The sequence below is a fragment of the Poromitra crassiceps genome (genome assembly GCF_964638095.1).
Source record: "Poromitra crassiceps genome assembly, chromosome: 23".
NCBI lineage: Eukaryota > Metazoa > Chordata > Actinopteri > Beryciformes > Melamphaidae > Poromitra > Poromitra crassiceps.
The window spans coordinates 2,978,029-2,991,008 of NC_139639.1; the positions used below are offsets into that span (position 1 = coordinate 2,978,029).

A 12,980-nucleotide genomic window follows, 5' to 3' on the forward strand; every position below is an offset into this window, starting at 1 on the left:
TATCTATAGATATCTATATCTATATCTATATAGGTGCAGGTTGAAAACACTTGTCTTAAAGAATCAGATGGGGTCTCATGTCCGTCAATATGATACACCGCATGCTGGAGAAATTCCCAGGTGGGGAGGCACCGCTTGGTGTAATTGATGTCAAACACAAAGAAAGTCTTGAAAGAAACATCTACAGCCTCCATCAAAGAGTCACTGTTTCGATGCCGTGGCCTGAAACATGGCACGTCTGGCACGTTGTCATCTTTTTCCCCATGATGGTGAAATCACTGGGTTGTCTGCATTATCCCCGCTCTGCTCACCTGCTCTGAGTTTTAGTCCACTTCAGGGCATGTCTCGGAGGCACAGCTGTGGTGACTGTGGTAGAAGGTAGATCCATCGCGTTTACACTGGGCAGCAAACAGACAAGAGGAAAAACATTTATTGGAATGCACTTTTTCCCCTCCAATGCTCGTATATTTTCCTGAGTGAAGGCATGAGTAGGAATAAAACACACATTTCTAACTAGAAGAACGACCGCACTGCGGATATATGCCTCCGCCAACAAGTGAGCAGTCGACATCCATGCATGTCCAGACTTGGATGTTTGAGCCAAATGTGAAGAAATTCAGGCGTTACTGAGAGATTGCATCGAGCTTGAAAATGGCATTCGTGAGGTCACAGTGACCTTGACCTTTGGCCACCAAAATGTATTCCGTTCATCCTTGAGTCCACATGGATGTTTGAGCCAAATGTGATGAAATTCAGTCGAGGCGTTCCTGAGATATTGCGTTAACGAGGTAGAAAATGGCATTTGTTAGGTCACAAATTTAATCAGTTCATCCTTGAGTCCAAGTGCATGTTTGAGCCAAATGTGATGAAATTCCTTCAAGGCGTTCTTGAGATATCGCGTTAACGAACATGAGACGGATGTACAGACAACCCGAAACCATAATGCCTCCGGCTCAGCTATCGCCAGCGGAGGCATAAATAAGAGTCTGTGTCATCTCATATGTGTGATCTCATATTTGTGATCTCCTGACAAAGAGCCAGGCGTTAGTAGTAGTATTAGTCACAGTGAGAATGAGACTTCACCTGGCCTGGGCGGAGAGGCTACTGTGCTTTTGTGGCTGCTGACATGAGTGAAAGGACAGTCTGGCTTGGTGCACCTTGCATCATGTTCGGATGGACAAAGTGGCATTTATCCCAAAATTTGCAGGTGGGAAAAGTCCTACAGAAAGAAAAACAAGACATAAATATTAATTAATTTTTAAGCAATTTAGCTCCACATTAAATTAAGTCTAATGCCTTGAGTGATTAAAAAAAAATGCCTTTGTCCCTTTTTTGTTTGTTAAAAAACTCACTTGCACTGCATTGTCGAGTGATGGTACTGGTACAGACACTCGTCTCCACTTTTGAACTTGCAGAGCTCCAGAAGCTTCTGTTTCTTCAAAGGTGCACCGTCCTCCTCCCAGGGCTCAGTGTACATTGCATCTTCTGGGGAGAAAAGAGGAGAGAATGGAAGAGTGAAGGGATAGGAGGACAGAGATGATCTACAATATAGATGATAGATGATTAGCTAGTGAGGGCATTTATCTGTCTGTCCCCACATTAGACCAACCACAGCTCACACTGCTACGTGCATGACGTCACAAAAGAGACATTTGACATCAAACAGAACTGAATCCAAAAGGAGGCACAAGCAATGCTCAGCCCACCAAAAATGTTAATGTCTGCAAAAATAACCAAGCAAATATTAAAAGAAAAAAATCTATATCTTAGTTTAATGTAGATGCAAAGGAACATGCAATCAGCCTGCCACAAAACGCATCCCAGGAAAAGACCTAAATACCAACCTAAATTTACATGGGAAAAAATCGCCATGCACGGTGTTTGCATCCCTGTTTGTACTTGCTCAGTTCTTTGTACCATTTAATTTCTCAAGCACATTTAGCAATGTGCCTGTAATATGTGTTACGTTGAAGTAATGCTATGCCTAAGTTATATTGGATTTTAGAAATTCATACACAGATGCTGATTTTGTTGCAATGTTGTAATTTTTTTCTATAGTGAAGTTTTGAGGTAGGCGGTGTTTTCCCTCTCTATAGGCTACATCTGTTGGTCTTTGCTTGGCTGCAGAAGCCCAGAGATTACTCCAGACCTAAGCCCCTTTTACACAGCCTGTGAAAGCCGCAATCACTGTGGCATCGTTACGCCTCGCCTCCTGTCTAAAAGTCACAGGAACGTAATAGAGTGTCATTTTGTTACGCCTTTCGTTCCGCCAGTGGAGGTAGTCATAGCACCGAATCGACATCTGTCTTAAAAAGTCCCCGCGGGAAGACAGATTGAAGCTCAGCTCATTCATTAAAAAAAGAAAAGAGGAAACCACCTCACACAGCAAGGTGAAAGGCATAAGTGAAAGTAAAAAAGTAGCCTATACGATCCACGACTGCAACAGGAGGAATGCTCCGTGCCTACAGTTTATGAGTAAGTAGGTTAGGCTATTCACAATCTGGGACTCTGGGACAGCCGTACCTTTTTTTTAGGCTTCCTGTACAGCGTGAATCTTCCGCCCGGGACTTCTGCCTCCGCGCAGTGCACTTTTGTTGTACCGGTGAATATAAGAGTTCCGTTCCTGAACGCTAGTGAATATATTATATACACATTTTGACATTTAGTATTCAAAATAAAAGCGACGCAATGTATGTTTTTAAAAGGCACCGCTGCGCGGAAGTGGAAGTCCCGGGCGAAAGATCCGCGCTGTACAGGAATCCTAAAAAAAAGTTACGGCTGTCCCAGAGTCTATTTACGTGCCGAAAAAGACTCTGGGTTCGCAGATTGGGCTATTTATGCTCAAACAATGTTGACATTAGGCAAAATTAATGGACATAATAATAAGCTTAAAGACCTATTGCCGTTTTTCTCGCAATACCCCCGCAGAACTGCAGTCTGTCTAGCCTGTTGTACAGTATACAGTTTATCAGTGTTTATGAAATGCATCAGTAAGCATTGTGCTCTCATAATAGAGCTGGTAGTCAAATAAACTATTAGAAAGTTAACATAAGTAATAATAAAGTAATGAATAAAAATCTGATTCACTGAAATAGACACGGACACAGAAATAACATTATTGTCCATTTGTGCTGAGGAATAAGACGACTGGGGGAAAAACCTACCAATGGCGTCTCTGGAGGACAGTTTGGGAACACAGGCGGTAGCAGGCTTCCCTTGGGCATTCTCTTTGCGAATGGGCGGGTGGCTTAGGTCGTCCTCCCAGGACCTGATTGTGGCAGCCAGGTCGGCAAACTGGCCTTTCCTGAGTCTTAGTGAGGATGCAGAGTGGGTCACAACTGGTGGGATGGGAGGGCACAGTTCGGAGCTGCAACTGAGGTGCCTGAAACGGTAGTAATATGTTGTCTCAGGCAGTGGTTTGCGAACCCAAAGGGGCGAGACAAAATCTCAAGGCACACCTATATACTGTATCCGTGCAAAATAGCCTCTAGTCTATAACGTGTTATCACTCTAAACATTTTTTATGGCAAATACAATTTGACAAACAACTATTACTCATGAGATTGTTATTAACAAAAGAAAATTCAGGAATTAATTTGAAACTTTGTAAAATTACTACATCAAAGCAGTTTTTGTATACTGTAGTTTTACCTACCTGCGGCGTGTTGGCTGTGCGTCCTGCGTGGGCGATGACATTGATGATGCTAGATATAGCGTTTGGAGATGGTGATGGCGTTTGCAGACGCTAGATAGCGTTTGAGAGGGAGATGGCGCCTGGAGACGCTGGATAGCGCTTGGAGATGGGGATGGTGAGCAACGGGAGTCCTATCTTGACCACAGGGTTCCACGATGACGGCTCGTTCGGCAGCCCAAACTGGAAGGGAGAGAACAGGTGAGTGAGTCAGCTGGCCAGGCTAACAGATTACTCACACGCAAGGGATTCAGGATCTAGGAGATGACCTCTCCTTTTCTGATGCATTGAGAGCATTGATCCTGTGCTTACTCCAAGGGCTGTTTCCCCCCGTTGTGGTCCCGTCTGTGTCCCTTCGCCCCTCGGGTTTGCTCGGCACCACCAATCCCGATAAATGCCAGCTGCCGCCAATTACTTCACTCTGCAGCTCGCCCCGAGGTGCAACTCGTGCAGGAAGTGATGTCACTCAACTGGAAGTGATGTCATCAGGCGCACACACACACACACACACACACACACACACACACACACACACACACACACACACACACACACACACAGAGGCATAAGACTGATGATGTCAACACTGATGTCATAAGGGGACACACACACACTGCCGATGTCATCAGTGATGTCATAAGGGGGCACATCACATCCAAATGCTTAAGTCCATGTTGTACACAACATCATTAAACCAAATATCTGTCCATACCATCCCCAAAATATAGGCTAGTCTACATCATCCACACACACACACGCACGCACGCACGCACGCACGCACGCACGCAACACACACACACACACACACACACACACAGACACACGCAGCACACACACACACACACACACACACACACACACACACACACACACACACACAACCAACTTCAACAGCATCACAGCCTGGCAGATGCATACTGTATGTCACTGACATGCACTAGCTACAAACACTGCCAGCCAGAATATTTTTAATAACGTAACGTTACCCTTGATGTGGTGATGTGGATAACTTCCTGGCCCATGACCATGCACTCTCCACGCCAAAAAGCATCAATCCCAGGTTTTCCACCAACTCCAACTTTAAATAAAAAAACGGGATTGATAATAATCCTAAAGAGTTTCCTCCTTGCAGTTACGTTCACGTTGTAGCTAGCCAGCCAAATAGGGAAGGCTGGCTTCATTGAACATGATGGTAGCGCTACTTAGCGTTAAATACATTACTTGCAGCTGTTTTTTCCTCCACTAAAACATGTCTTCCCACCTCCTGACTCCTTGGATCAGAAAACAATCCATAACGTTATATGATCAATACCTTGTTTGTATCGTCTAGATCATAAAATCACTGCTAAACATTTAGCGTTAGCAAAGTTGCTAAAGGCTGAGGTTATCTACTCCCCACCCGATTTATTGTGATAGCTAGCTAACGTTAACATCAGCCTCTTGCAATTATAAATTGGCTAATGTTACTCACCCATCTCAAATAACCGCATTCAAGACATCTCGGACTGCTGTAGCATTAGGTAGTCTCCAACTGCAGGGCAGAATCACCATTGTTAACAAAAGTAAAAAAGCTTGTCCACTCGTTTTTTTTAGAGACAAGTCAGTCACTAGCCAAAATTAGCGTTAGCTAGTTAGCTTGCCTTGTTCCTCTCTGATAAACAAAAATCCAATTAATAACGTTAACGCTATGTGTTGCTGTTTTGTTTGTTGTTTTTACCGTGGAGCCGAACCCACAGAGTTCCCATCCACTCCACAACATGCGAACCGGTAACATAAAGTTAAAAACATAGCAGTTATGCTATGTAATGCTACACCCATGGCAGTTTCACATAAGCTGTGTTGAGTCGACAGCAGTGCCCGGATCTAGGTTAGAGTAGCTAGCCTACTGGCTAGCTACTGTCAGGCCTCCTGGACATGTAGCAGCCTTGAAGTGTGTTTCTACATCCCGTTACACACAGAATGAAAGCTACTAAATCCCCCATGATGCCATCAGTGAACTGAGCTCATGCTTTTACCACAACTTATTTAAAAATAATATAAATAGGTATTCATATAACCTACCGTAAAATCCTGCTCACTTCTTAATATGGGAGAGGAGGGAGACAAGCTGCTGTTTCCAGAAAATTCCACTGGACTGAGGGGCCGGCGGGAAAATGAATGGACCAGGACATGGGCCAGAGTAGCCCAACCAGATGTCCAACCGCAAAATACCCCCTTAAAGCCCTCTTACCCAATCATATTGGGCTATGAGCAGCCCAAGAGTGTGTTTATAGTACCACAGCTAGCCCAGAATACTTGACCCAGGTGAATAGACCAACTATATGTTTACACAAACAGCCCAGGAGTTTTTACTGTGTAGAATTATCAACAATAACAATCAAGGAAGTTACATGCTTGTAGGCTATAGAGAAGAAGAAGAAGCGCGCATGCACGCACATGTTGTGTTGAACCAACCAACAACCAATACGAATTGTTTAATCTGGCAATAAAGAAATGTGAACTTGACATGCTATTTTAATAGCCTACTCAAAAATGCACCTCCCACTATACAGCAAAGAGAGGAGTCAATGTTTCTTGATATATGCCATTCAGATCAGAATAGTTAGTCTAGTCATTAAGTTTGCTGATAATATTTCTGTCATGTTAAGTCTGTGTCATGTTAACTGGTGTATTCAGAGCAAATAGGGAGATATAGAGCATTATCATCATGCTATATATCTCCCTCTTTGCTCTGAATGAGTGAGAAAAGGAGAAAATACTGAATAATTACATCACAATAGTATCCTAATGTTAATTTAAAATGAGATATTCCTCTAAATATGGCAAAAAAATGTAAAAAAAAAAACGTCATTTTGTCCCTTCCTCCCAGCACCCCCTGCTTAAAATGACTTCCAGCGGCCCTGCCACTCTCTCTCTAGTCTAGATGACACTACTGCCACTCAGTGGGCGTGACCCCGCAGTGACTTCTGCCTCTGTGGCGTCACGTGCATACCCTCTATAAAAGCCTTTCAACAAAAAGTAATAGCTAATAGAATCCAAGCAGCAGTTTGTGGTGGCGATCCATTCGGACACCTGCAGATACACGTGTGCAGACGTATGTCCGGGCAGCCTGTCTGGTGGGACAAATAAGCTGACATTGATCGGCGTGTAGCAGACAATGAAAACAATCATATTTGCTGTTACTATGCCAATAATGTTTTTCTTCTCCGCTGACTTGTTGTCGTCATCCTTCGACAGAGTGTATATGATCTGACTGGAGCAGAACACAATGATCAACAGTGGAATGATGAAAAATGCACATAGCAGAATCAGACGCAATCCAAACGGGAGTGGGTTATCCTTGTCACATCTTTCATAGCACGTCAACAGTTTATCGGGGTAGTTAGACTCGCGGTACGCGAAAACTGACCCCACCACAACCGCCCATATGGCCAAACACACGGCAAACGCCAACTCTTTCCTCCTCCTCCACGCTCGGGCCTTCAGGGGGAACTTGACAGCCAGGCAGCGATACACACTGATGGCCGTGCTGGTCAGCATGCTGGCGTACATGTTGATGTAATGTGTGGAGAAGAGGAAAGTACAGAGGAAGGTTTTACTCAGGCAGAAGAATGAGTGGTAGATCCTGAAGGGGAGGAAGAGGATGAGGGCGAAGTCGGCAGCGGCCAGGTTGAGCATGTAGATGTGGGAGTCTGTCCAGGAGGCCCGCTGGGCAGCGAAGACCCGCAGAGCGGCCACATTGACCAGGAGGCTGATGAGAAACACGGGGATGTAGGCCACACCCACCAGGACATCCGCATGGCAAGTAGAGTTGGTGACGCACATGCTCATCTGTAAGTGGTAATAATGCATCAGAGTGAAAAGTAATCAGCATTTATTTAGTTTGTTTTTTGCAGAAGGGGAAGCTGCCATGGTGAAGGTGTGAATAACAAGCTATGGTGAGCCATATCTTACGCCCAAGTTCAAGGGCAAATCTTTGCTAGTTCTAGCACTCAAAATCAATTTTTCTTTATTTTAATTACCCCTGGGTCACAGAAAAACATCCATTGATGTACTGACCCACATACATACAGTACAAACATACATACATACATACATAGCCTACATACATACATACATACATACATACATACATACATACATACATACCATGTACATACCATGTACATACATACATTCATTCATACATACATACATACATACATACATACATACATACATACATACATACATACATACATACATACGATAGCCTACATACATAATCAAAAACGCTTTCTTTATGCTCAAGAATGCTATCATAGCACATCATTAGATGTAGTGTTTAAACATGCTATAATCATTATTCCCTAAAAGTGTTAAGCAATTTACAATTGTCTCAGTTACAAACTTTAGATTTATACAGATTTTGAGATCTTGAGAACTCACTTCCCTAATACTCTCAGAGAGCGTCCATGTTGTGCCCATTAAAGGAGACAATGTTGAACTCTAACTCTGACAGGCTAACCTTACCTTCTAACTCTTCATCACTTCCAAACAGTAACTTTAACAGATATCAGATAAACTTATGTTACTTGTATATTGTTTTAACACTCACCAAACAAGAGGTGCTGCTGTGCTGAAGCTGTCACTGAACTTACACTGCAACCCCCCACATCGAGGTATGACATCGTTGGTGATGTCACAACGTCCGGGAAAGTATGACATCATCGATGACCTCACAAAGTCATGTCTGCCATCACAGTCAGCCTAGACCATCTGACATCGCTGATGACCTCGCAGGGGAAACGCTGACATCACCGATGACCTCACGAGGTGAACTCTGACATCATCATCGATGATCATCATTGCCTCGTGGGCTCCTTGGTTGGTGGGCGTCAATTGCCCCAAGAACAGACCTGATGGTGGGCCATTACGGAGCATTTTCTACAAAGTCAAAGGTTTTAAACATCATCTCCTATCTCACAGAGGATGTGGTGATATTTTAATATTGTGGCTTTGTTACGTATTTGGGCCCTCTTCCTCGGCCTCTGTCTGAAGCGTGGTTTGAAGCACATAGAACACAGTTGGGCAACACTTTACAATACTGTAACACAAAAAATGGGTAGTTATTGAGGAACTAGTCAGGAACTAACCATTAGTTCATGAATAGTTCATGATTAGTTCATGAATAGTTAATAGGTAGTTCCTTAATGGTAGTTACTTAAGAACTGACCATTAGTTACCATGTTAACGAACCAGTAAGTAATGATTACTTCCTTAAAAAAATATTTTTTTTATTTTTTATTTCGCTAGTTCATGAGTAGTTAATGGGTAGTTAATGACCTTTAATGGTAGTTCCTTAAAGATCCTTAATGGTAGTTACTTAAGAACTGACCATTATGTTAAGGAACCAGTAAGTAATGATTACTTCCTTAAAAAATAAAAATTCCCGCTAGTTCATAAGTAGTTAATGGGTAGTTAGGGAGTTCATCCCTAGTACCAACTAAGTATGATGGCCTGCTTTACTTGAGGGGGCACCAATATGGTAACTAATGGTGAAGTAATCATGAACTAATGATTAATTCCCTAGTAACAACTATGGTAACTAATAGTCTGTTCTTAAGTAACTACCCATTAACTACTCATGAACTAGCGGAAGAAAATTAAGGAAGTAATCATTACTTACTGGTTCATTAACATGGTAACTAATGGTCAGTTCTTAAGTAACTACCATTAAGGATCTTTAAGGAACTACCATTAAGGGTCATTAAGGAACTACCCATTAACTACTCATGAACTAGCGAAAGTAAAAAAAGAAATATTTTTAAGGAAGTAATCATTACTTACTGGTTCGTTAACATGGTAACTAATGGTCAGTTCTTAAGTAACTACCATTAAGGAACTACCTATTAACTATTCATGAACTAATGGTTCGTTCCTGACTCGTTCCTCAGTAACTACCCAATTTTTGTGTTACAGTATTGTAAGGTGTTACCCAGAGTTGTTATGACAACCAATGTACAACCAGCTTTTGCCACAGCATCAAAACTTCTGTCTGGTCAACTGACACCGTGTTGAAATAACTAAATCAATGTGCATGGGCGGTGTATGCAAATCTTGGTGGACTCTACAAGTTGTGCCTGTTTGCTTGTCAATCACAACAAATAGAGTGGCATAGAGACAACAGAGAAACATCTCTTTTAGGAAAACATTTATTATACAGCAATGTTATCTCAAGTTAACGGTCCCATATTATGAAAAACAAGTTTTTCTTACCCATACATATATAGGCTTCTTTAGTCATCCTTCAACCTAAATTGCTCCCTGTCACAACGGGAGTAATTTGCATATTTGCGATTAGGTTGTACATGTTCTGTCACAGAGTTTTCTTCTACAAGGAGCTGCCATGTTGGTTTTGGAGTTCTTCGGCATCTGCACCCCCCCCCCCCCCCCCCCCCCACCCAGGCGATTAGGCGGCCAATCAGATCAGCAGCTCATTATCATAGCATCGCCGCCCACTCAGAACAGTGCATAATTAATGAGGGGAGAAACTGAGAGGATGGTGAGGCCCCAGAGAACACATGGGCAAAATACAGCCCGCATGGAATTGCAAACAACAACAAAAAACAAACAAACAAACAAACAGTGCACCTGAATGCAACATGCAAGATACCCGCTGAATAACTGTCCAAATGTTCATGTCATTCTGGCCAATACTCCACTTCTGTTATAGCATTTCAGTCTGGAATATGGAATAGGCTATCTTTCAATCATCTTTATGACTAAAAGGCTAAAAGTAATCTCATGTGTAAGAAATGACTGTTCTACAGTCATTTCTTGCGGCCCTGGGGCAAAATGCGGCCCCAGGGCCGGACTCAAAGAAAAAGAAAACAACCCCCAAAAACTCAATAAAAGGCAGAATTATGTTAATAAATCTCATCTGCTACAGCCATTGGATTATATCAGGAGATTAACAAGAAATTACCAATCACAACGGGAGAGAGGGTTAAAAATAGGGAGACTCCCGCGAAAATCAGGAGTGTTGGCAGGTATGATCTCCAATGTGTGGCCCTTCGCTTACTTGATGTAAGTCAGTATGGCCCTCAGGAAAAAAAAGTTGCCCACCCCTGCCCCAGAGCCTGGGTTTGTATGTTTTTTTGCAACAGAATTCATAGCCTTATTTTAAAAACCACTGAGAAATGTTTTAGACTGCTAAAACAAACATAATATGGGACCTTTGACAGCAGGTATGCCAGTCCCATTGATTTATTATTCAAATGTTTTTATTGGTTTTTCAGAGCACTCCGTTCTCCAAATTAACACAGACAGAACAGGACAAAACAAAAACAAACCCACAACAATACCGACACTACTCAATAAATCAAAACCAATACAATTAAATTAAATTAAACCAGTCAGGACAAAAACACAAATACATACACAAGGTACAATTGACGAATAAACAAAACAAAATGTAGGATAGGATGGGGGGGGGGAAGCAGCTACTCTTCTATAACCTGTGGGAACTCCGTCTCGAAGTAGGACAAAAACGGTTGCCAGATCTTAAGGTATTTCTGGGTGGAGCCTCGGGCAGTGTGTTTAAGCTGTTCTAGTTTGAGATGGGACATTACCTCTTCTACCCAGCGCTTATGGGATGGTGCCCTAACCTTCTTCCAGCTGAAGAGTATTAGACGTCTAGCCAGTAATGTAGAGAATGCTATAGCTTCAGCTTGGTGAGTTGGAATTGATGTCTCCTGTGGGACTACACCAAACAGAGCGGTCAATGGATTGGGATCAATGACTCTGTCGCACATAAATGAAAATGTGTTAAATACACCTGTCCAGAGTGGGGTCAGTTTGGGGCACAGCCAGAACATGTGACTGAGGGTAGCTGGGTCTCGACTGCACCTAATACAGTTTGGGTCCAAACCAGGATATAACTTGGCCAGCTTGCTCGCCGATAAGTGAAGCCTATGTAGAACTTTAAACTGTACCAACCCATGCCTAATACATATTGATGATGAGTGCACCAGTGAGACCGCCTCTTGCCAATCTGTTTCCGACAACTCAATTCCCAACTCCTCTTTCCATTTCTCTGCCAGGTGTGTGAGTGATGGGGAGGCGACGCTCTGGATAATATCATACAGTCTACACACCACGCCCTTGCTAGCTGGATCCCCACTCAGACAGTCATCTACCCACGTGCTCTGTGGAGTTGGTCCCATTGATTTATGAATAGATTGTATGCACGGACATCACTTTCCCACCGGAACACGCCCCTTCAATTGGGACTGAGTGGCAAAAGCTATGGGCAAAACATTCAGCAGGTTGTTTGGAGCAGCAGGTGTCATTTATCTAGACTGATTTTACTGCATTCAAAATCAGTCTTGCTGCCACTCAGTGGGCGTGACCCCACAGTGACTTCTGCCCCTGTGACGTCACGTGCATACCCTCTATAAAAGCCTTTCAACAAAAAGTAATAGCTAATAGAATCCAAGCAGCAGTTTGTGGTGGCGATCCATTCGGCCACCTGCAGATACATGTGTCCAGGCATTGGTGGGAGAAAGAAGCTGACATGGATCGGCGTGTAGCAGACAATGAAAACAATCATATTTGCTGTTACTATACCGATAATGTTTTTCTTCTCCGCTGACTTGTTGTCATCATCCTTTGACAGAGTGTATATGATCTGACTGGAGCAGAACACAATGATCAACAGTGGAAGGAAGAAACCTGCACATAGCAGAAGCAGAATGAATGTAATAGGGTATGGGTGCTCATCACATCTTTCATAGCACGTCAACAGTTTGTCCGGGTAGTTAGACTCGCGGTACGCAAAACATAACCCCAACACAACCGCCCATATGGCCAAACACACGGCGAGCGCTGCCTCTTTCCTCCTCCTCCACGCTCGGACCTTCAGTGGGAACTTGACAGCCAGGCAGCGATGCACACTGATGGCCGTGCTGGTCAGCATGCTGGCGTACATGTTGATGTAATGTGTGGAGAAGAGGAAAGTACAGAGGAAGTTTTTACTCAGGCAGAAGAAGGAATGGTAGATCCTGAAGGGGAGGAAGAGGATGAGGGCGAAGTCCGCGGCGGCCAGGTTGAGGATGTAGATGTGGGAGTCTGTCCAGGAGGCCCGCTGGGCAGCGAAGACCCGCAGAGCGGCCATGTTGAACAGGAGGCCGATGAGAAACACGGGGGTGTAGGCCACACCCACCAGGACGTCTGCATGGCAAGTAGAGTTGGTGACGCACATGCTTATCTGTAAGTGCATCAGAGTGAAAAAGAATCAGCATTTATT

The 12,980-nt window shown here is 43.4% G+C and overlaps 3 protein-coding genes across 3 annotated transcripts; all 3 read right to left on the reverse strand.

The window, feature by feature from the left end:
- Nucleotides 1-226: 226 nt before the first annotated feature.
- LOC310797362 (uncharacterized protein) lies at nucleotides 227-4,719 on the reverse strand (the record flags this gene model as incomplete). The annotated part of the gene is made up of 6 exons (XM_083659733.1): nucleotides 227-398; nucleotides 1,084-1,219; nucleotides 1,353-1,485; nucleotides 3,165-3,338; nucleotides 3,775-3,874; nucleotides 4,678-4,719. The coding sequence occupies 5 exons, from the start codon at nucleotides 4,717-4,719 to the stop codon at nucleotides 1,102-1,104; spliced, it is 567 nt and encodes a 188-aa protein (XP_083515859.1). The 3' UTR covers nucleotides 227-398; nucleotides 1,084-1,101.
- A 1,891-nt stretch (nucleotides 4,720-6,610) lies between these two features.
- LOC310797363 (G-protein coupled receptor 35-like) lies at nucleotides 6,611-7,516 on the reverse strand (the record flags this gene model as incomplete). Its single annotated transcript, XM_083659734.1, has 1 exon — nucleotides 6,611-7,516. The coding sequence occupies one exon, from the start codon at nucleotides 7,514-7,516 to the stop codon at nucleotides 6,611-6,613; it is 906 nt and encodes a 301-aa protein (XP_083515860.1).
- A 2,676-nt stretch (nucleotides 7,517-10,192) lies between these two features.
- Nucleotides 10,193-12,935, reverse strand: LOC310797365 (lysophosphatidic acid receptor 4-like; the record flags this gene model as incomplete). The annotated part of the gene is made up of 2 exons (XM_083659735.1): nucleotides 10,193-10,224; nucleotides 12,458-12,935. 2 exons carry the CDS (start codon nucleotides 12,933-12,935, stop codon nucleotides 10,193-10,195), a joined length of 510 nt encoding a protein of 169 aa, XP_083515861.1.
- Nucleotides 12,936-12,980: the final 45 nt, after the last annotated feature.